Below are 25,153 nucleotides of genomic sequence, written 5' to 3'. Positions count from 1 at the left end.
ATACACAATACTTTGATAAAGTCTTCTGTCCCCTCAACTGAAGAAGTGACTCGGAGATCATTCTGAAATTCACTGACAGTGGCTCAGAGACTGTAGCTGATAATGTCTTAGGCTGCATCAGCATGGCAGAAATAATCCAGTTTGACACCACTTTAACTGATATGTCTCAATGCTATGGAATTCTGGGAATTGTAGTTTTGTGAAACATGTACCATTTTCTGTCAGAATGCTGTGGTGCCACAACAAACTACAAATCCCAGGATTTCATAGCACTGAGCCCTGACAATTAAAAGGCTCTCATACTGGATTATTTCTGCAGTGCAGATGCAGCCCTAGACATCATATCCTGCCGCTCACTGCCCTAAGCCAGAAACTAACCTTGCCTATGATAACTCAGATGTAAGGTAATGCAGTATAAGAATAAGAATGACAAAAGTGTATGTTTAGACACAGTGTTAAACCACAGTTTAAGGTTTTTATCATGAACCGAGCTTCCTCACAGGCATGCATCCTAGCCCTGCTACAGCTGTGAGAAGTCTGGAAGCTTCCAGTTTCATTTTCAGTTAACTTCAATTTGTTATGCTGTCTGGGCAAACTGAAGTTACTCTTATCAATATTTAGGGAAAACATGCAAACATCAAATCATAGTTTACTTTTGTTACAACAGTTTCTCAAATCTATTTATTCCAATTGACTCAAGCAAATAAGCAAGCATACACCAGTCAATTCTCTGAAGGGGGAAAAATGCATTATCCTCTTGTATTAATTCACATGCCCCAACATTGTGTCTCTGACTACTATCTACTGCCTCAAAGGAGGAAACTCTCCATGGTTGTTGAAAGGAGAACTACTCAAAGCCAAGAGTTCCTATGCTAATGAAAGCAAAACTACATTACCTCTCCAGCATACTAACTGAAAGAGAAAGCTCTAGAAATTACTCATGCCAGTTGAATTTGTAAGTATCTTTGTTAAGTATCTTTCAACTAAAATTGCTGTCGGGAACTCTAACAGAATCGGTTACCTCTTTTTAATGAGGTCCAATGCAGAACCTATAAATTCATCCTTCATTTTCTGTAGCTTAGCTCCATAGCTGGATATATCTGTCACTTCTAATAGCATTGGGCAGCAAGAAGACTGGGTTTCGGGTGCAAGGGACTGCCCACCATGCTGAAGGACATTGTTGAGTTGTCTTGCATCCAATCCTGGCTTCTCCCCTCCGACAAAGGCTTTCTCTCCCTCTTCCCTAGGAACAGCAGAAGACTGGAGAAGTTGTCTTGGAATTGGACTAGAACAAATGGGGACTGGGATTGTATCTGAAGATGACACTTCATCATTCTTTTCCTTAGCTATCGGTGTGTTCATCAGGCAGAAACTCCTGTCCCATGTGGATGAGCTGTCTGGATAGCTAACAAGATCAGAAGTGTTCTGGGTATTTTCATGGAATACCTCATCATAGTCATCCAGTGCTGAAACCATTTCTTTGGCAAGATCCTCCTGAGCACCTGAACAAAGGTTTTGGTTTCCTTCTTCTAACTTTGGAGCCTCTTCCTTCATATATTTTGCTATCTCATTGCTTCCATTGAGAAAACATGTGCCTTTGATTCTCATCCTTTTGAACTCTTCAAAAGTTGGAATGTAGAGTCTTTCTTTACAGTCTCCTTTTCTGCTTAGTGCCAAAGACCTTTTCGTGTCCCCTTCCCCCTTATAACATTTAAAGGATCCAGTAGTTTGGGATTTGGCCATCTCCTGGCCATCACTAGCACAGTGCAGAGTCAAATTAGGTGAGCTGTTCTGTCTTCTGATCTGCAACCTTCTTTGAGCTTCCTCTTTGATGTCCTCTGGGCTAGTTAATCTGTGAGAAAAACATCGACGTTGCCTCCCCAGTGCCATCCATCGTTCATGAGCAATGTTTGCATGCTGCACAAATATGGTACAGCAGTTCATTGAACAACCATTTTTATACTGCTGGCATGCTTGACATTCAGAACATTCCCTTGCAACTAGGTTGTTCAAAGAAGCTTGTGGTCTGAGAGGCTTGCAAACCTCTGCCACCTTAGTACTGTGAGTTCTAAGCTTTTCCTTCAGAGTTTTCTTGGCATCCCTGTCTATTGAGGAGAAAAGCCATGGAGGCACTTTAGCACAAGGAGGAAGGGCTACATCTCGCATTGCTGATGGAATTCGCTCTGAGAGAAGGGGGAAATGTCGGCAACATTCAGGTGAGCAGGGGGATGGGGTGCCCTCCATGGAATACTTGGACCAATGTGTTGTGCCTCTGTAATGGAAAACAAGTTCACTGTCAACACTCCCACATCGGGGATGGCCATGTGAGCCAGCCACTGTGGCCCAGTGCAGGTTTTCCATACTCCGATACAGATGTGCCCCTGAGTTGCTGTCTATCTTTCTTACAGGACTGAAGTCACCAGTAAAAATACAAGAGTCGAAGTTCTTTACTGGGTGCATGCTGTTAACTGAGAAATCCTTTAAGCCATGTTGTGCATACAGCTGATTATTCTGGCAGCTCAAAATTACCCGACAGTGCTCCTGCCTCTCATCAGCGTTGATGTATGTCATAGCAAATTGACATGGATGATCTAACAGACTGACGTTTTTAGAAGGGTGAGGGCAAAAGGATGAAGGAATTGCCAGACTGCTCAGATGATGTTTGGAAGTCTTCGCCACAAGCAGCAGGGCTCTGCTTTCTGGGTACTCACATTAAAGAGCAGGCACGTCTCCAGAGTCATCAGTGTGGGCCCACATGCAGAGAAGTAACCTGGGAATGCAAAGAAGAAAAAGGAACTTACGGAAGACACACACCACTCAGAGATTCACATAAGTGAGATGAAAAGCCAGTGATCACAGTAGTAGAGTAACCAAAGGTGACCCTCCACTCATCACTACTGTTTGGCAAGCTCCACACTTGAAGAAACACACTTGCTACATTTCTGTCTCTGTCTAACTCAGGGGTAGGCAACCTGCGGCCCGCAGGCCGGATGCGGCCCAGCGAGGCCTTGGGACCGGCCCCAGCCCGGTCCGGCCGCCGATTGCCACCGGGGCCTTTGGCTTCTCGCGCGCAGGGGCAATTGTCTATAGAAGCCTCAGAAACATGCTTTTATATTAACATATTTTAAAAATCAGCAAATTTTTTCGCATGTCTTCCACTTTTTTTAAAAAAAGTGTCCACCATTTGAAAATTTTGTCCTACATTTGTCCCGGTTTATTTATTTATTTATTTATTAAAAATTATTTAATTATTTATTTTTTGGCTTCGGCCCCCCCAGTTGTCCGAGGGACAGCAACCTGGCCCCTGGCTCAAAAAGGCTGCCTACCCCTGGTCTAACTGAAAGCTTCATAAAGACTAAGGGAAATAGCTTTATGACAAGATTCAGGAAAGTTCTTCTGGAGGCCAGTCTGTCCCAGTGCTCTTACTCTTTATATAAACAAAAAAAAATTATGAGCATGATGACTTGAGTTGTGACTTTAAAAATAGTAATGGCTGGTGCAAGCTACTTTTAGGAGCATTGCCTCTTTCCAGGAGTCATTAGGTGAGACAGACAGGTTTCCACTTAACAATAAACTATTTGTTACTGATTTGTTGCTTCCAAAAACCCAGAATTGTAAATCACTTCGAAACCAGTCTTGGCTTGTTTGGGAACAACAAACCATGACCCTAGATTACGGCATTACCATTTTAGCTACCCTTTCTGCCTATTTTTAGCCACTCACATGAAGAAAGAGTGAATGCCCTATGTGCATGAGAATTCCAACCATTCACAACAAGCAGAGAATTCTGGAAGATCACTGTCCACAAAAGCAGCCAGTGACTTACCCAAGGCCACTCAAGAAGTTTCATCATGGTCAAATATAATATTTTAATCATATGACAGAATAGTGCCAAAGTGGTGTTCTGGTATTATTTTGTGTATTTAAATTATGCTCTAAATACTGTATATTTTTAAATGGTTTAAATATGTGTTTTAAATTTTTTAATAGAACATTTTAAGCTAAATTTTCATTTAAAATTCTGTAAACTGTCTTGGGTCCTTTGGCAGGAGAAAGACAGGACATAAACAGAATAAATAAAATATATAAAATAAAAATAAACAGAGACTTGAACCTATGATTCCCACTTGGCCTCAAGGTCAGTGCTCCAACCTGAGAAATTGACTACCTGTGGACTGCCATGCCCCATAATATTCAATAATGGGGCATGCACACAGATGTGTTGTAATGTCTGCACACACATCACTACCACTCAGTAACAAGGGGCATGACAGTCTGTATTTTTTGCCATGCACAGGTCTACCTGGAACCAAAGCTCCATGGATGAGAATGGCCCACTCTATTTTGTGCAAAAGTCCCTGTACCTTAGTATTTCAATGCTCTTTAAGAAGTTATGTAAAAATTGCATTAACCTAAATTTGCTTATTTGCACCAATATGGAAACAGAGGTATGTGGTAACCTCACTACTTCTCCCTCCAGTTCCATCGCTCTACTTGTCTCCATGAGCTTTCAAAAGATAGCTTCTCTTACACATGGGTGTTTTTCAAACAACCAAAACACTGATTTTTAGGGTTCCAAACTGTATGGAAAGCCTCAACATATTATGGAAGTTCTCCAGTTCTGGCTCATTACTAAACAACAAGCAGAGTTATGGAACTGTAGATAAATGAGTGTATGAATCGTACCTGCCCCTCTCTGCATACTAATTCAACAATTTTCACAAACTAGAGCTATCCTCTTGGTGCTTTAGCTACTGCTGTAAGCTAATAACAATCATAACATGGAGTGTGTCCAATACAGATGAATAATGAATGCTGCTTTCCCAAAGTACTTTCTGTTACTAGCCCACTGTCTCACCTGGTCCTCATCCAGGCAAGGAGGGCTTGTTTTGGGATACTTGATTTTGTTCATGATTTAATTATTTCTCCTCGGCTGCTCTCTCCAGAGAAGATTGCAGGTAATAGAAAGAAGCATTTCTTGTGTGATCAAAGGTTACAACTTGATCTGGCAGGGGAGAGAGAGAGAAAATAAAAGCAGCATGAGGAGAAACATGTAACAGGGGGAAAAAGAGATGGCTCACACTGTGCAACTATGAAAGAAATAATGGTAAGAGAGAAGGAGAAAGAAAAACACCAGCCACTGAAACAGGTTAAATCACAATTTTATCCACATTTACTTAATTGAAATCCCATTGTATTCAACAGGGCTTGTTTCCAGGGAAGTGCAGACGTGAGTGCAGCCACTGAGGCAGTCATGGTAAATACTTCCTTCGTGGATGCACACACACACACATACACACACACACACACAAGGGGGTGCTGGATAAGTAAATGAGTGAACTCTCCATCTTAACCCCATCCCTTCATGCACACAGGGTAGAATGTCTAACTTTAATTTTTGAAGATGCACACAACAAACATACTGTATATACTCATGTATAAGTCTTGAAGTTTTAGTCAAAAATTGCCCCAAAAATTGAGCTGACTTACCCACGAGTCAAAGTTAAGTACTGTACTTTAACTCTTATTTAAAAAAGAAACCATCCCCTGATGAAAGGAAGGAGTGTAATCTGTTCTGGAAGTGGTGACCCACCCCCCTCCTACTTTCTCATACATCAAGCCTTTAGTAAGAGCACAAACAGTTATATCTGCTGCAATTTTGTAAGTTGTTTGGCATTGTCTTCTTCCTTTGCTTCGTCCTTTACATCCCTTGTTACTTGTCCCTAAGTTTTACCCTTGAATTATCCAAGGGTCATACATAAATCCATAATTTTGGCCCCAAAACCTGCCATCAGTTTATACATGACGTTGATTTATACATGGGTGTAAATACAATATGTGTGTCCATCCATCATATTAAACGATAATTGCTTCTGGAACTAAAGAGGAAACCTTTGGTGTTGAAACCTTTGGTGTTGACACATGTATTGGTTAATAGCTGCTGACTACAACTTCCATGCAATAAGCAGTAAAAGGAATAATAAGTTTCTTCTGAAACTATATGGAAAATCTATGTATTTCACTTCCAGAATTTGCCACAGGTCAGTGAATATGTTATCAAATCCCTCTACCATTCTTAAGAGGATGACTGAGGAGAGAGTCTCTGAGCAGACACTAGTTCCATATAACTGCTGCCTCAGTCTTTGGAGCTCTGTTTCCGAGGGCCAGCAGCATGTGCAGTCATAACAATAAGAGATTACAATCTGAAAAAGGGGAAAACAAGTAACTGCATAGTGTTCTGTAAAATTTCACTTCAACTACAACCAAGAAAAGTCACATCATGAATATATTTGTTGACTGGACACATGAAAAGCACCTGCTGTGATGGACTGAAACAGCATTTCAGGTTAAGGTAAAATAAAATTGCCAACTATAATCTAAAGCATATCATGGACAACACAAGGAGAGAGAAAGCTGAATAAAGGTTATAATTTACGTATGTAGTTGTAAATCTGGACTGATTTCGAAACTATTATTCCAGGTTAGCAAGAGAACAGAGAGGAAGATTGAGACAAGGATGAATGGGAGTTGGAAAGGAAGGCCAGGGGTGACATGGTCATACTCTTTAAATACCTCAAAGGCTGTTACAGAAAAGAGGGTGCAAACTTGTTCTCTACTACCTAGCAGAGGGTAGAACAGGCATCAAGATTTTATGATATAGGAAGATAAATTTTGATTGGACAATGTGGTTTTACAATACAATCAAATGCATAGAGAGGTTGTGGGCTCTCCTTCTCTTCAAAAAGAAGCTGGACAGCTACCTGCTGGGTGTGGTCTAGCTGGAGATCCTGCACTGAGCAGGGAACTGGACCTAGGGCCCTTTTGAATTCTATATGGTAAGCCTGGTTTAATAAAGTACGTTAGAATCCTGGCTTCATAAACTGTGGCCTGTTACAGACTGCCAAAATAAAGCTGCTTTGGGTCTCTTTGGAGGTATGCTATTTAAATGATGCATGGGTCCTAAGAGTCCAGAGGTCGCGCCAAAGCCACACTCCATTCCTAAGCTCCGGAGGGCAGCTTTGGTGCAGCTTACGGATTCTTAGGATGCATGCATCATTTAAACAGCATACCTCCAAAGAGACCCGAAGCAGCTTTATTTTGGCAGTCTGTAACAGGCCTATGTTATGGACAAGATCTACATATCCATCTATGCAACCCACTCAGTCTCATCTTGTTGCTTTCTCAACAACCCAGGATGGGAAGAGCTGCACAAAATGTCAAAAACTAAGTATTGTGACTAAATACACAACTAAGCTAAATTGCACATACCAATCCAATGACAAGAGCTGCAGTAAGTACTTTTTTTATCACCAATATTGATCTAAGCAAGGATACAATGTCAAGACAGTCGTTTTGTCTCCAACTATGTTGATTATTTGTTTTGAATAATTAGTTATCACTATAACAGCAAGCTATAATTCAAGGTACAGAATTTCAAAAAAAAAATATGATACAGTACAGTACAGTATTATTGTCTGAGTTCCAGAAGTGCTTTTCTTTAATTGATCTTATACATTCTTTTTTTTAACTGCGAGGATAAAGAATTAATTTTTCAAAATCAGTTTGGACAGACTTTAATTTATCAGAACAAAGCGAAGACAGATTATCTAAAAAGCCTGTCATAAATTATAAACCTTCAGGAATTAAATACTTGGTATCTGGGTAACAGAGGATGTAGATGAGCTAGTGAAACAATCACAAGAAATTATTGGTTGGAACTCCATTTATCATGGACGGGAAGTGACACTTTAGTTAAAATGATTTTTTTAAACTGAAAGCCACCTTTTCTATTTGCCAACAATTCCCTTGAAACCTAAAGATTCCAAGCTGAAAGACTGGCAAAAATCTCATTTGGTTAAATAATCATCATAAAATAGTACTGCCCATTAAGGCATCTACAGAAGAGTGAGATAATTAATCTAACAGTTTTCAAAACACTATGATGCCTGGGACGAAATGATCAACCTGGCTGTAAAAATCATGAACAAATGAGCCACATTCCATTATTCATTATCATTTCAGGTATCATGGTGTGATAAGAAGATTATAAAACAAATTATTAAGAAATCCGTGTGTTGAACCTCTCAGGTTTGGGGAAAATATAATGCTAAGAAGGTTCTGGAAAAGACCATAGAAAAGTAATTACAGTCACCCCATGTACCCACAAATTCTGCATCCACAGATGCCATTTTATATAAGGGACACCATTTTACTATGCTATTGTATATAATGGGACTTGAGCATCCATTGAACTTGGTATTCATGGACGGGGATGCCCTGGAATCACATCCCAGCAGTAAACCAAGGGCCTATTGTACTGGGCTCCAACTTTTTTCAGAAACCATATGGTCCCAAAATGTAACAAGTCCAGGATCTATTCTATAGAGATATCGGCTCATCTGTCTGGTAAATTTCATTTCTGTTCAAAACCCTACCCTGCCCACTTCCCCCAACCCAGATCTAAACAATCTGACATATTTAGAGGATTAAGCTTTACTGGAATCAATCATTTCCTCCCAAGCCTGCCTGCCTGACTCTGCCTTAGGAGAATTAGTGGAGGATAAAAAGACAAACAGGATGGGGAAAAGGACTACACAGACACAGTCCAACATGGATTGGAAGAACACCTATAAGAAACAAACTGAAAATATGCCTAATTGTCCTAAGGTTTGCACTGGCATTTCAGGAGCTTAATGAATGGAGAAGGAGAAATGGCAACCTATTAATAAAACCTTCTTCCTCTTCCTCTTCCCCACAACCTCTATCATCACTACACAGGGAAAGGTTGCTCACTCTTTCTATGTTGACCAGATAGGAATTAGCCAGTATGGCATTTGGTCCTGGAGAGATCTGGCTCTGGAGACCGATGGACTGACAGGTTGGAGGTTGTTCTTCCAGCCCTGCAAAAAAAGCAGCTTTGTTTGTATTTTTCCAGTTCAACAGACAACCCCTGCTTGCCTGATTCCCCCGCTACTCATGCATTTGCCCCTTAATCCTTTGCTAAAGTGGCAGAAGCCCAAGGGACCCACGTAGGAAAGGAAGGGGCGAAGGCAGTTCCACGGCACATTACCCCCCATTCCTCTTTCTCTCCCTCTGACTTCCTGCAATAATAGCTCCCAATTAGCAGAGAACAAAGCACCTTGTGACTTGCGACATAATGTCAAATGGGACTCCAGGGAGCAGCATAAGGAGCAGAGGCCAAGTTCTGCTTTAGCAGTGGCAGGGAGTACAGGGAGAAAGAAAGCATCAGCTCCTGCCTCCCTTAATACCCACAATTGAGTCTTCTCAAATCTCAGCAGTAAATTGGCAGGAGGACAGCACCACTTAGAACATCCAGCAGGGGGTCCCCAATTTTATGGAAATCGATTCTGTGCACGCACACACGTGTGTATCTATCTTTTCTAAGTATCCATCTGTCTAAGTGCTTGGAATGTTAGATTTGAAACTTATTCAACTACCATGGGATATTGGAAAATTAATTCATTAGCACCAACACTATTCACTGATTTTTTTTATTACTCGTGTTATCATTAATTAACTCATTATAGAAAATGATGATTTCCAAAACAAACCAGGCGATTTACAAAGAATGGCATCAAGGTCATCCCACTTGGTTCTAAGAGCACATTTATTACTGGCACCTTCAAATGTCTCTCTCTCTCCCCCCCCCCCCCGCAATTATAAACTTGTCTTCCTCTTAAACTTGATTTCCCTCCAAATTACTAACGGCATAATATGACTTTTGCCTGGGATGGTGGAAGTTCAGCCTGCCTTTAAACTATGAGATTGGGAAAGGCTGTCCTAAATTATAGTATCTCATCTAACAAGCTATTCAGTTAAGTTTCAGCACTGATCTTTACCTGTTTTTTCCTACCCCTCCCACACTTGCCAACATGTACTCCCTACACGCAGCCTTTAAACATCACATTTATTAAAGTTTAATAAAGAGCAGTGTTAAAGGTGAGTAAGAACTGTAGTATTAATTTCAGCTCCAGAACACTAATTCATAGCAGTAAGTGCAGCAATAAGTGATTAATTACAAAGATGGAAAATGGAACGTTGGACTTACCTGAGAGACGTCCCTTTACAGCAGAGAAGGCCCGAGCATCCTGATCTTGGGTGGCTCCGCCCACTTGGCTCCTGGTAGGCAGGTAGGAAACAAAAGAAACAAAGGGCATGACCGGGGCCCTGGCCCCCCGCCCTTGCGGGCGGAGCTACCCAGGAACCCCAGTCGATTTTTAAGCTGAGCGCACCCTAGGATTAATGCGGTCTAGGGAAAGTTGTATCCCGCCCACCCGCGCCAGTAGGCAGATTAGGGTGGGGAGGATGCTCGGGCCTTCTCTGCTGTAAAGGGACGTCTCTCAGGTAAGTCCAACGTTCCATTTAGCAGCAGAGAAGGGGCCAAGCATCCTGATCTTGGGATTTACAAAAGCAGACCAGATACTAGGGAGGGCTGGCTGGCGCGGAGGGCGGATCTGACACTACTTGTTGTAACACCCTCCGGCCGAAGGCCGCCTCTGCTGATTGGAAGAGATCGAGCTTATAATGTCTGGTGAAGGTAGATGGGGACTTCCACGTTGCTGCCCTGCAAAATTCAGCCAGCGGAGCGTTGGTGGACAGGGCCGCTGAAGTAGCCGCACTCCTTGTCGAGTGAGCAGTGACGTCCCCTGGCGGCTGTAGCTTGAGTGACCTGTAGCACTGGACTATGCACTGTTTGATCCACCTTGCCAAGGTAGACACCGACACTTTCTTGCCCCTAGAGCCAGGTCGAAAGGAGACGAATAGCGCCTCAGACTTTCGAAATGTGGCCGTTCTTTTGAGGTAAACTTTTATGGCTCTGCGAACATCTAGAGTGTGCCAACACTTCTCCAAGTCAGTTGTTGGTCGAGGGCAGAAGGACGGGAGGACGATGTCCTGAGTGGTGTGGAAGACGGAGTTGACTTTAGGGATAAAAGTTGGATCCGGTCTCAGGAGAACGGAGTCTGGCCTGATGATTAGCAGTTCTTTGCGGACGGAGAGGGCGCTGATCTCAGACACACGCCTCGCCGAAGTCAGTGCTGTCAGCATCAGCGTCTTGAAGGTCAGGAACTTGAGGGCTACTTCCCTCAGCGGCTCGAAAGGAGAGATGGTCAAGGCCTTTAGGACTTGGTGGAGGTCCCATGACGGAAACCTATGTTTGGTCGGGGGCGCCTTGTTGGCGACCCCCTTTAACAATCTACGGACGTGGGGGTGTTGGGATATCCTGGCCGCCGCCTTATGGGGCAGGATGGAGATGATGGCTGGCAGTTGTCTCTTGATGGTGTTAGGCCGCAGGCCCTGGAGAAAACCTTCTTGTAAGAACTGGAGCACCGTCGGAACAGAAACCTTGATGAAGTCTTTGTTATTGCGCTTGCACCACCTTTTGAATGACCTGAAGGTGTATTCGTAGATCCTATTTGTAGATTGGCGTCTTGATGCGAGGATGGAGTCAACCACTTCTGGGGAATATCGGTAGCCACTTAGCATGTGGCGTTCAATTTCCAGGCGTGAAGCCGTAGCCAGGCAGGGTCCGGGTGATGGATCTGTCCTTGTGCGAGGAGATCCCTCCTGAGTGGAAGGGCGAAGCCTTGAGACGCCATGGCGAGGATCTCTGAGAACCAGGGTCGCCGCGGCCACGCTGGAGCCACCAGGATAACTTGCGATCTGGACCTGCGTATCCTGGCCAGGAGCTTTGTGAGTAGCGGAGTCGGGAGAAATGCATAGAGGAGGCCCGGTGGCCAGGGGTGGTTGAGGGCGTCCATTCCCTCGGCCCCCTCTGATAGGAATCTGGAGAGGAACCTGGGCAGCTTGGCATTGGCGGGGGAGGCGAACAGGTCTAGGATGGGCTGCCCGAGTCTGTTGACGATGATCTGGAAAGTCTGAGGATGGAGGCTCCACTCTCCTTGATCTATGTCTGTTCTGCTCAGCCAGTCGGCTTTTGAGTTTAGGGATCCTTGAAGGTATTCCGCCTCCAAGGATACAAGATTGGTCTCTGCCCATGCTAGAAGGGACTGAGCCTCGATCATCAATGACCTGGATCTGGTTCCCCCCTGTCGATTGACATGGGCCTTGGCTGTGGTGTTGTCGGTCCTGATCAGGACTGACCTCTGACGGATCGTCTGCTTGAAGGCGAGGAGAGCGCAGTGGATTGCTCGGAGCTCCAGCCAGTTGATGCTGTGAGTTAGTTCTTCCAGACTCCACTTGCCCTGAGCCAGCTGTGTTCCGCAAACCGCTCCCCAGCCCCGGAGACTGGCATCCGTGGTGATCTGGACACTCGGGGGCCCCCAAATTAGGCGGCCTCGGTGGACTGAATCGGACATCCACCAGCGAAACGACTCCTTTGCTTCGCTGGAGAGCTGTATCGTCTTGTGTCTCCTGAGGGCAATGGCCCATTGGTGTGGCAGAAGGAGCCATTGCAGAGGTCTGGAGTGGAACCTCGCCCAGGGGAGGCACTGGATAGCTGCTATCATGAGACCTTGGAGGTGAGCGAGGAGCTGGAGGCTGGGGCGCCTGGAGGTCAGGGCTTTTGAGACGGCCTCCTGGATGGACTGGATCTGGTCTGGAGGAAGGCGCACCGTCCCCACCTGGGTGTCTATTATGGCCCCCAGATGGTGGATCTGTTGGTTTGGGGTCAGTGAGCTCTTCTCTAGGTTCAGGAGAAACCCATGATCCTGCAGAGATGTGAGAATGCGGGTGACGTCCTGAGTCCCCTGTCGTCTGGAGGATGACCGGATGAGAAGGTCGTCGAGGTAGGGATAGACGTGTAATCGCTGGGTCCTCCACCTGGCAACCAGTGCCACCATGATTTTGGTGAACACCCTGGGGGAGGAGGCTAGCCCAAAGGGGAGGGCTTTGTACTGGTAATGACGTTTGCCATATCTGAACCTGAGGAATCTTCTTGAGGAAGGGTGCACCAAAATATGTAGGTAAGCATCTTGAAGGTCCAGTGATGAGAGAAAGTCTCCCGGCTGGAGTCTGTCTAGGATGGACTTGAGCGTCTCCATCCTGAACTTTCTCTTTCGGACAAATCGGTTGACCCCCCTGAGATTCAAGATGGCTCTCCAGGATCCGTTTTTCTTGGAAACTAGGAAGAAGGTGGAATAGCAACCTAGTCCCCTCTCTTGTTTTGGTATGGGTTCGATGGCCTTGATGTCCAGCAGGCAGGAGGTGGTGCTTGTGGGGATTGGCCGATCTGGGAGACGGTATAAACTTGTCTGGGGGCGTACAGTGGAACGTTATCCTGTAGCCCTGTCGAACGGTATCCAGGACCCATTTGTCCGAGGTGGATGTCTCCCAGATGTGGCTGAACCCCTGCAGCCTGCCCCCTACTGGGGGAACGCCGTCATTGGGGGTTATTTTTGCGGGGCTGTTTGGATCCCGCTCCCTCCTTGGAGGAGAAAGAGGGTTTTGACTGCTTGTTAGACCTTGAATCTCCCCAACTAGGTCTGTTGGGTCTGGACTCTCTGGCTCGAAAGGAGTTGGAGGAAAAGGGATAGGAGGATTGGGAGGGGCGAAAGGAAGAGCAGTTTTTGTATTGTCTCTTATCGTCTCTTTTTTTGGAGGTGGGAAGGGCTTTTTTCTTGTCCTTGCCTTCTACTAGGACTGGTTCTAAGGACTCTCCGAATAACTTGGAACCGAGGAATGGGGTAAAGGCTAAGTTTTGCTTGGATTTTGAATCCACATTCCAGCTCTTAAGCCAGAACTGCCTGCGAACTGCCACGGCCGCTGCCTGGGCTCTAGCACACTGTTGGATGGTATCAAGGGTGCCGTCGGCTGCGAAGGCTGCCGCCCTGGCAATTTTGTTAACCGTTTGTTTGACCTTGGTATCTGGGTTGGGTAGAAGGTCCAAGAGTTGACGGGACCACTGGAGGCTGGCTCGCATTACCATTGAGACGGTGGTCGCAGCTCTGAGGGTATCCTCACCATCCTTGCTGAAAACCGCTGATGAGACGAGCGCTGACACAGGGGCGCCCACGGATGGGACCCTGAGCCTGTCCATAACGGCTGGCTGAAGTACATAGTACTTGCGTGTAATGCCGTGGTTGGATCTGGCAGAGGCTGGCTTTGCCCACTCGTCCCTAATGATCTGCATGATGTTGAGCGGGCATGGGATTTGTTGAACTGGAGAGACCGGCACTGGGAACAAATCCTCGCTCATTTTAGGGAGGTCTGAATCGGGTGAGGGGGTGGCCTGGTCTGTAGGAGTGGTAAGACCTAAGGTTTTGGCTGTCTTTTTTATAAGAGGCACATAGTCCTCCTGTTTAAACAGACGAGAGGACAATTGGGGGTCCAACTTGCTGTCTCCTTCATTATGAGACAGCTCGCCCTCCTCTGCCTCTGAGGCTGAGAGGTTGTGAGTGTCCTCCGAGACTTCGTCCTCGGAGGACAGCGCGGCGCGAGGCCGCTTGCAACTAGAGGCCCTGTCGTGTCGGGCGCGCTTGGCTGGCGGGAGGGAAGAGCGCTCCAAATCCGAAGAGGAGCCTGAAGACTCCTCCTCCTCCCCTTCTGAGTCATGGGCCCCTGAGTGGCTTAAGGGAGACTGATTGGGGGAGGGTGTGCCTCTGGCCGGGGGCCCCCATTTCGTGGGTGCCTTGCGTCCCTGTCCCTCCCTGGCCTGGCTTGTGGCCTGGGGCTGGCTTGCTGTGGCGGTGGCCTCCCCTATCTCCCCGGAGATGGCCCCTGTCGGTGCAGTAGCGCCTGATCTTGGCACCGCGCGGGTGAGGTGACTGAGGGCATTGGCTCCTGGCAGCCCAAAATGGTGGCGCCCATGGGCGGCCGCATGGCCAAGATGGCGGCGCCCATGAGCAGCCGTGTGGCGCCGCTTGGGTACTTCCGGGTCATCCGGAAGTGGGCGGGGCGCCGGCCGGCCAAGATGGCGCCTGCCATGGGCTCTCTGGTCGGCGCTAGCCTGGGGAAAGCCCGGGGTCATTGCCCACCCCCCCGGGAAGGAGTCGCTGGGGAAGAAGGGCTGAGGGAGCATGGGCCCTGGCCACATCAATAGCGGCCCGCCCCCCGGGTATGTGGCGGCCCCCCAAGCCGCTGCGCTGGACTCACGGGTGCGCAAGCCGGCACCTTCGCTCCCTCCCTGGGCAGCCCCGGTGGAGGAGGAAGCTTCCTGGTCGAGGAAGGCCCTGAACCACCTCACCAACTGTGGCGGTGGGGGGGAGTTACTTACGTCCTCCTCGCCGGTGATGTTAAGTGAGGGATCTCCCTCTTCAGACCATCCCTGGGTCGTTTGGGAGTCCCTGGAGCCTGCAGCGGAAGGGAGGGCTTCCTCCGGCCGCTGCGGGCATGCTTCCACATCCAGGGGTGCCGCTGGTGATGCCGCTCGGCGAGCAGCCGGCAAAGCCGGGGCTGGCCCGGGCAAAGTGGAAGCAAGCTCTCCTGTGGCTCTGGCCTCCCTGTCGGCCGCCATATCCGTCAAGGGGGGGAGAGGGAGGGGGCGGCAGAGGCAAAAGGTAGGGGAAAAGGTGACTTTTTTTTTAAGGGTAAGAGAGAGAGAGAGGGAAGAGAGGAGAGAGGGAGGAGAACAGGGAGCCAGGCGAGTCCAGGGAGCTAGTGATGAGATTTTGGAGATGGATGAGAAAGCACGTCCTACCAGGTGCGAGGCAGGAAGAAGACTGGGGTTCCTGGGTAGCTCCGCCCGCAAGGGCGGGGGGGCCAGGGCCCCGGTCATGCCCTTTGTTTCTTTTGTTTCCTACCTGCCTACCAGGAGCCAAGTGGGCGGAGCCACCCAAGATCAGGATGCTCAGCCCCTTCTCTGCTGCTAAACTCTAAAGCAGAGATGTTTTGAGTGCTTCAGAGCATATATAGAAAAAAAATCTACACAACTGAGTTACTGCATGTTCTCTGCCTCCTCACTTCCCATCAAAGTGTAATCTGCAAAGATCACTGGCACAGAAAATATTTTACATATTTAAATCAATGGGATTTACTTCTGAAAAGCCAGGAAAGCATGCACTTAGCTAGTTGTATCTTTTAGTTCTAGGCTCCACTCTTACCAATCCTCTCAAAGTGTTGATCCACTGAAGAAGGGGGGTAGGTGAAAAGCATAGTGGGAGGGGGAGTCAGAAAGAAAAGCCAAGAGCAAAGGCAATGGTAATTATCAATGTGTCCAATATTGTTTGTGCAATAATAAACACACTAAAAATATAAAGAGGTTTAACAGGATCAACTTCTGAGCAGACCTGAGGAGTACATGAGTTTCACTAAATTAATCATTTGCCTCCAAACTAATTGTTCCAGTCCCACCAAACCCCTTAAAGTATGTACCACCCGATCACAGGGTAGATGGAAAGCAGAAATAAGGCAAAAGGGAAAGTGTAAGAGAAGCCAAGATTGGAAGAAACTGAGTGTGGGTCTGACTGGAAAACCTTTTACAATATAATACAATATGCAAATAGTATACAAAAGAAAACAGAATAAAATCAACACAAGAGAATGAAAGTGATCACACTCTCTCTCTCTCTCTCTCTCTCTCTCTCTCTCACACACACACACACACACAGAGTGAACCAGAGAATGGTACCTCTACAGGAAATTAGTGTTATTTTCATACGGCTGTAGGAAGGCATTTAAATAGCCTGGTCCAAATGGTTTAAAACTCTGTAACTATACTTTAAATTGAACCTGGTTTACAAATAATACAGCCCTCTCTTGAGGAGCTTAGCTTAAATTAAACCTAGTCTATAAAGATTAACAGTGTATAAAGGAATCCTGTAGCACCCTACAGGAGAGGTTTGAGGCAAATAAAACAACCCCTCAACACATGCACAGAAGCAAGGTTGCCTGTAGGTATGAATTGAGCATGTATTGATCACATTCTCTTTATATTTGCTTTCTTTCTCTTAACTGCATTTTAATGGTTTGTTTAAGCAACTCATCCAAATAACCATCAGTGGCTCCAAGAAAAGTATAATCGGTAGAATGATGCGAAAGGAAAAAAGAGAGATGTGTGAGTTGGTTTCAGAGTATTCCTAAAATAGACAAAATGTTATGACAAAGCCTCCAAAGCAAAAATCCCTCGAAAAATTTCATGTGCTGAGATAATCAGAGGGGGTTCTTCTCTGAATTCCCTTACTGGGAGAACTCCATCACACATTTACAAGCACAAGGATGTTTTCTGTGGTGGTATTCCTAAGGAAAATATAAAAGGCACTAGTTTTATATTCCCTTTGGCAGCAGGTTTCATTTCCTCAGGCATTTCAAACAACTGCTTTGTGTATTGTCTGTTTCTACCCTGTATGTACAGCACCCTAAGATCCCTTTCAGATGAAGGAGCAGTATAGGGTTTTATACACACACACACACACACACACACACACAAACACCCCATTATAAGTACAGATCACATTGGGCTTGTCCGCTGATTGTGGTCAAATACTGGAAATTCCATGTGACAGGATAAGCAGCAACCCATTTATCACTTATTATTCAATACAGTTTCTACTAGTAATTGTAGATTTAAGAACTGATACAGAGATTTCATAACAAAATCACCATGAATGCTATTGATCCTTTTAAAGTGCATTCACCTGTCTCAGAGTATAACTAAAGACTTTATTGAGGAAAATAACCAACAGTCAGGCATGTCAGCAACAGGGAGGTAAGGTCATTAAGCAACAACCTGTTTCTTAATTCAACTCCCCTTCATTGTGTAATAAATCTACCCATTTTGGGGAGTACTCATAAAAATTACATGCTGTTTATATATGCAACTTTGTGCTTAATTTGTAGTTATAGAATATACGGATGCTTTACCAGCACATGATTTTACATGATCCATTCAACAAGTATTCTTAACATGGCTATTTGGTCATATGAACTGGTGGTCAGTTCTGGTGTCTCATATTTTCACAGAAACATTCTCCTTAAAAACATCAGAGGGTTTCTCACTTCTAATAAGGGATATACTCTGCTATCCGTAACATTAAAAACCTTAGATATCTGGAATGATTTTCTACATGATATGAAGTAAAGGAAGAAAAAAAATAGTGTATGTATACTCTCTCTCTCTCTCTCTCTCTCTCTGTGTGTGTGTACACCATTAAAATAGACACAAACCTTAAGATGTTTTAAGAGAATGTATATATCGCAATGTGTTACACATCCAGCTGCCACTGGAAATTGATGTGGGTGTTTCAAGTTATACAGAAAACCTTGTGTCTGCCAGAGCTGTAACTAGAAAACAAAGAGATCTTCTTGCACCTTTGAGACAAACTGTGCAAAAGAAGTTGTAGCATAAGCTTTTGTAGACTTGGCCAACTTCCTCAGATGCATTGAGTGGACTGTTGCCAAGAAGGACCTTTATATTCAGACTGTAAGAATAGCCATAGAAATGCAAAATTTGTGGGTGCAGTAACAAAGTGACAAGTTCATTTATAAAACAACCCTGAAGTATGCTGGGAGTGAACTTTGTCAGCAGGGGTGCCTCAACTATGGCACACCTTCTTTAAAATGGCTTGCCTTTTCAGCATCAAAGGAATATCTTATTATTCAGCCAGGAATTTTAATAAAATTTTCTTCATGACAGATTTCTTCAGTTGTTTCATTGTTTTGTGGTGCAGTTGACTATATGCAACTATAAAAACCTGATAGGATCTCAACATTTTGGTAGTTATAACAGCTGGTGATTTTCCAGGATAGAAAATGTCTCGGCTACACATATGGCCAAACTATTCCTGGGTGAAATTGACTTGCTATACTATTCTGCCAAAGAGACTTTCCCCCAAACAATAATTCATTTTCGTGCTATAACATAGACATCACTTAATACTGTGAAATCTTCAAACAACTCATATTAAAACTCATATATGACATAATATAAAATTTAAAAAAAACAATTTTGAAATTAAGTAAAACATTTAAAAAATAATGATATTTCAGATGTGTGGCTGAATGCAAGGACATTTAATAACCATCTTAAAGGGCAAACTACACTTGTACATCTTCACCTTCACATCACAGCACAAATTGAGCAGAGGCAGTGCTGTACCACATTGATCCTCTTTTTTCTCCCCATGGCACCCAAACTCATGTCTCTTGATTTTATTAACAATTGTAGTACATACACTGCTCTACTTGTCTTCTAGGGTCCTTTTCTCTTCTTCTTCATGTGTCCACACCATCGTCCTACTGGGATAACATTACAATATACTGGAAGAGTGGGATCCCCCCCCCCACTGGGCCTAAGGTTGGCAGGGGGAAAATTAAATCCCCCTCCGTACAATACTGGCATTCCATGGCAGAGGGTTGGAACAGATGGCCATGTGGCCCACTCCAACTCTATGATTCTATCAAAACAGTCCTGATTCTCATAATTCCCTTCATAAGCTGCTGTTTGCCATTTTTGTAAAAGGTTTGTGTGTGTGTGTATGTGTAGCCTTCAAGTCACCTGTTGACTTATGGCCAATGAAGTTCATAGTGTTTTCTTAGGCAATAAATACTCAGGTGGTTTTGCCAGTTCCTTCCTCTGGAATATAGCCTGCAGCACATGGTATTAATCGATGGTCTTTCCTCCAAGTACTAACCAGAGCTGACCCAGCTTAGCTCCAAGATGAGACGAGATCTGGTGCCTTTAAGGTATTTTGGGCCCCATTGTGAAATTACACTTTTAAATCCTCAAGACAGTTTGGCTCGTAGGAGCTTTCACAGTGAAGAGAACTTGCTAAAACCACACAAGTTTTTGACAAGGGATTTGTTGAAAGGGCAAATGGATATCTTAATACCATCATGAGACCTTCAGCTGCAATCACCTGGGTGTAAAACTCATTGAATCCAATGGTTCTTAATTACATGCAGACACATGCAGGACTGTGTTGTCAATCAGCATGCCTCTTTTTATTCACTGACATACAGAATTCATCAGCATTTTTGTATAGAAACGCACAGTTTCCTTTCTTTAAGCGGTTTATTGAAGATACGTGCAGTAGATCAGAGCCCCTTTCCAACAGCATTGATGACAGAATGCCAAATGTCCCACAAATTAATTCTGCTTAAGCTCTCTGCATCTGTGACCAGAGGGAAGCCTTTTATCAAGCACAAGGCCACAAGTAGGGTCAGCTGGGCTTACATGGTTTGCTCTATTTACATATCCAGACCCTCTGAAGTACATTTAACCACCACTGCCCTTTGATCAGTCATTGACAGATATTCAGACAGAAAAGCCATGTTACTTGTCATTCTTTTTTAGTACCCCTCTTAGGACTGAGCTAGACACTACAGACATGTTTGCTGCTTTCTCCATTTTCCTACCTCTTTCTTAAAAATTGAAAAGCATTTTTTTTTTTGGGGGGGGGATAAGAAGTTTGATTGGAGGAGGGACAGCAGAACCGTCTTTTTCTCCACCCCATTTTTTCCAGCCAATCCCTTCTTCCAATGACTTTTTGGTAGAGGGACAAAACAAACAAACGAAGGCCCTCATTTTGATCAAGAAACAAAATAATGACTGATGGAAAAGGAGTTCAAACCTGAAGTCTGAAAGGTTGATTTTCCAAGGAGAGGAGGAGAATTATTATTATTATACTAGGAGAATGTTATAAGCAGCTGCACATAACCCTGAACAGTAAAATATACCAAAATATTCCAAAACAACACAGGACAAGAGCTGCACACAAGAATTGTGCCAAACTACTACTTCTACTTCTGAAGTCTATTAAGCATTGCTATGACAGCTAATATTTGCTTGCAAGGACTAAGCTGATAAATGAAACTGAAAAAAGCAAAGTAAATCATATCAAGATTAGCCTCTGTAGTTTCAGGGCTAGGTCCCATTTACAAGCACAGTGCCTAAGGGGTCACCCAGACTAGGCATTTTAGAGGAATTTATGCTGCATTGTTCATTGATATTTACTGTCAGCTACTGTCACTCACCATTTAAAACACTGCTTGTATTTTCACCTGCTTTTTTTTAAACCCAGTACATTTTGGTCCAAGATGTGGCGGTGATCTTTTCTGATCACAGCAATAGTCCAATTTCAATTTAGCACTAATCTAGTAGACAGATTTTAAAAAACAAAAAGAAAGCACCGAGAGGAGAACCACTGATTGCAAAGTAATCCATAGACTGAAAATATGGGAGCAGCAAAAGGACTAGACATGCCTATATTACCTATCACAACCCACATCAGAAACAAGACATCCCTAAATGAAACAAAACATACTATCTTTATGTGCCACACTAGTTGACTAGCATCCAGAAAATACATTTTTTTATAAAAAAAATTACTTCTCTGGTACAAAAAAAAAGTTGCAAAAGGAGATCAGCATGTCTGAAAAATCCTATAAAAAGCAGCATATAATGTGGATCTTTGAGGGGAAAAAAGGTGTTTTCAACAAAGAAAACCATCACTAGGCTACACTGCAAAAAGATGGAGACCAACAGTTCCTTTGCTATAAGCAGCCTTATTGGAATAGCAGTGCCTAATACTTGGATTTGAGACCAAGTCTATCATTTCTGCTCTTTTGTAGCATACACTATGCATTCACACATTTTGAGTGTCCTTTGCAGTGCAGCATGGTCCTTTGCAGTGCAACAAGATAATAATTTATCTAAACCCACACCCAAAGAAGACAAATTTCATTAAGAGTTCTCTGTTTCATTAGCAAACATAATGGGAGGGGGGAGTAAACTGTCAGATGCAGCTGTGTAGAATATTAATAATTTGTGGTATTAGACAAGCCCAAGGAAGCCTCTATAATAAAAGTAAACAAAGAAAGTTGGAGTCAAGTTTCTGCAGTGCATAGTCTCCTGTAAAAAAAAAAGTTGCAAGTTTTATGGGAAAGTACAGTTTCATGGATTACTAAATCTGGTGAATTGTAAAAGAAAAAAGTTCTTTTCATTCTTAATTCCAAGAATAAGGATAAAGCAACTGATTCAGTAAGAATATTTTGGTTGGGATTAATAGATGGATTTAGCACCAGGGTTTCCCAAATTGGTGCCCTCCAGATGTGCTGGACTACCACTCTCTTAACCTTTCCACTCCACGAAACGCATCTGAGGAAGTAGACTGAAGTCTACAAAAGTTCTTATCGCCAATTTCTTTTTTTCTTTCTGTTAGTCTCAAAGGTACTATAAGATCTCCCTATATTCTACCCAATATGATTCAATACATCTGGAAGGCACTACAACAGAGATGCCTGGCTATTATGTTGTTAGGCAGCAAGAGAAAAAAACTATTTAAAACATGCATTTTCCTATCCATGTATCTGCCGTGCATATATATGTGTATCAATGATACTAGACGCCTACTGCTGAAAACTGAGAGCTGTATTTGGTTCATTTAAATTTATCTATTATTGATATGATCTAAGCTTGTCCTAGAACCTGGTAGTAAAGGGCAAGAGAGAAGCTAAAGGGTGCAAATCATTCCCTTTACCATTTGTTTACCATTTTCACCATATAAGCAAACGGTGGACGCTGGTGGTATTGATACCAGCAGAACAGAGAATGCACTCCATTTTAATACAAACATTAAAGGAGACTAGCCAGAGTGTGGAATGCCGTCCCCAGAATCAGTAAAGTACCTTGGGTAGCTCCTTCCAAGTTCAGAGGAAGTTCACCCTCCAAATGACATTGCAGCCACCAGCCTCGTCCAAGGTAAGCAAGACCCTGAGATCACAAACAGCAACACAGTCTGATTCACACTCTATACCCTGTCTCCTGTCATGTTGGCTCAGGAAGATATGGCAAGAATGCTATATAGATATTTTCTGATCTGGGATCCTGTATGGTGAAATAACAAATCCTGAATCCATAAGGGAACAAAATTGGTTTAAGGGTTAAGACTGAACATAGCTTTTTAGGATTCCAAAAAAGGCCTCTCTTGGGCCCAGGGAGTCTGCAAAATGTGGTGGAAATGCCCCCACATGCCCCCTAGCAGACATTTTGGAACATTTCAGTGTTTTTTAAAAAAATGTTTGAAAACTTTTGCAAAAATAACGTATCATTTTGGGTCTCTAAATATGTTGGCAATGCCCTCCACACCCCCTAGAGTACATCCAGAGGCATTATCGAGCAAAAATATTTTCAGAATATTTTTGACCCCTAGGGCCACAAAAACAGCCCTGGGGGGTACACACTTTGCCCACAATTGATTTAAGACCAAGGAAAAGAAATTCAACATAGCAGCTAGAAGCAAGTGAACCCCTATAACAAAATATTGCACCGTAGACAGGGTAGCAATCACTCCTTCCTCTTGCCCCATGCTCCGAATTTTCTTTCACTCCATAATCAGTCTGTCACTGATCTTTCTACATCCCAGCTGGTCTGTCTGTCTGGGCATCCCCCCCACCATTTAATTTACAGAAGGATGGGGTGGTGATATTTATGCTCATTCTTAGCTACACTCATATCTTGAAATTCCTCCCTTCATTTCAGTTGGCAGCAATTACATTTGTCCTTAGGGACATTACAAAATAGCTTTCCAGCAGAAACCAGGAACTAACCAACCAAGATAATGAGATAGTTCCCATTTCCCCCTCACTCACTTGCTATTCTGTGCCACTATGTCCTCATGGGACTGTATTGGTTTAGGGATCCACCCTCCCTCCATACTTCTGATAGCAGCAAACCTTATTGTGACCTCTGGTTCTTCTTTTTCTACCAGGTGGCTCCAGTACCACACGCGCAGAAAGACTTCAGCTGTTATTAGATGAAATACTTTAATTTGGGATGTTTTCACATTACATCATTATAGCATTATCATTCCACTTTAACTGCCACAGTTCCGTCCTATGAAATCCTGAGACTGAGGACATTTATAATTGCAGCCAGGAAGCCTCATGATCCTATCGGATGTTGCCATGGCAGCTCAAGTGGAATCATAGTACTATAGATATGTAGTGTGAATGGGCCTGTTCTTTGGCTTGCCTGCCTAAGCCTTACAGCATTCTCTTTTCCTTCAAACATTTAAAGGCTTTAAATGACTATTCTTCATGTACTATCCTATACCTACTCGCTTTCCTGAGCTTAATCCAAACAATTATGTTTCTGTTGTACCCAAGCATTACGTACCTAAGAGAGCTTTGATGGATGACTCCATTCCTGCTAACCTTTGGGCCATATTCTCAAAATAATTATACCCATGCCCAAGTCTAGGCTGAGTAGATAGAGAGACTGAGTGAAAAATCAGGAACATGCCTCTATTACAATGTCTGCAAGGGTTATTTAAGGCAGCTGAGTCTGTGAGGGTTATTTAAGGCAGCTGAGGCTCTGTTGTTTCCCCCAAAAGATCATGGAGCAAAAGGTGTCCAGGATTTCAAAGGGAAGAGTCCAGTATTTAGCAGGACTGGGTTTCCCCATAGGCAATGACCTATTTAATGACTTCTTGTTGCTATGACATTATTGACTGACAGAAGTGAGATTGTGAGGAGTTCAAGGAAAGCCATAAAAAAATTCAGCACATAAAACCCTTTGGGAAAGGCCTAAATTTGCCCATAAATGAAGGTGGAAATGATTGACTAAAGACATTTGTGAAGCTTTGTATCTTGCAGCATACTGCTGCTTCTTTTAAATATATGCTATCATCCAGTAAATATCCAGAAGGGTCATTTTGTGAGAAAGTAAAATACTGTGTGCCTGTGTTACATGCCCATATGTGCTATACAGCATGCTGCACCCATTCAAGGGTCACAGCTAATCCAAATATTTAGCGGCCTGAGGCAAAGTGGCCAATAATGACCTTCCCCAAAAGACCCAGCCCAGTTGCACACAAGTTATTTCAGTATGAAAATCCCACAAGTGCTCATCCTTCTAAATACAAATACAACGGTAACAAATTCAGTAACATTTTGCTGCTCTTTTGTGACATCTCATGTCAGCTGATTGAAGAAGCTGTGTCACTGTCTTACTGAAGGGTCAGGTTGGTTTTACATTCTTTACTTATTATAGAAAAGTGATTTTGCACATTATAACAGACAGAAGGTAGAAGAGCAATGTTAATCATTGCTATTTACTTCAAATCAGTATCAGTTATATATACTGCATATATCGAAGTATGATTTGATTTAAAAATATGATTTATTCTAAAATATTGTTTCTGTTATGCCATTTTGGGATTTTCTTCTATGACATACCATCATGAATGCAGAAACTGCTATACATAAACCTGCACTTTTGATCAACAATTCTAAACTC

General features: G+C 43.8%; 1 protein-coding gene across 1 annotated transcript in view; it reads right to left on the bottom strand.

The window, feature by feature from the left end:
- Window positions 1-25,153, bottom strand: part of LOC121918961 — a 115,959-nt gene that overhangs the window by 22,425 nt on the left and 68,381 nt on the right. The window contains exons 2-4 of the mRNA XM_042445076.1: window positions 8,794-8,900; window positions 4,859-5,005; window positions 1,022-2,770 (exon numbers count right to left, since the gene is read on the bottom strand). Coding sequence (XP_042301010.1) covers window positions 1,022-2,571 — 1,550 coding nt within the window. The 5' untranslated portion in view covers window positions 2,572-2,770; window positions 4,859-5,005; window positions 8,794-8,900. The remainder of the gene's footprint in view (window positions 1-1,021; window positions 2,771-4,858; window positions 5,006-8,793; window positions 8,901-25,153) is intronic.

Source organism: Sceloporus undulatus, chromosome 1, assembly GCF_019175285.1.
Source record: "Sceloporus undulatus isolate JIND9_A2432 ecotype Alabama chromosome 1, SceUnd_v1.1, whole genome shotgun sequence".
Lineage (NCBI taxonomy): Eukaryota > Metazoa > Chordata > Lepidosauria > Squamata > Phrynosomatidae > Sceloporus > Sceloporus undulatus.
This window is presented reverse-complemented; position numbering and strand designations above follow the sequence as displayed.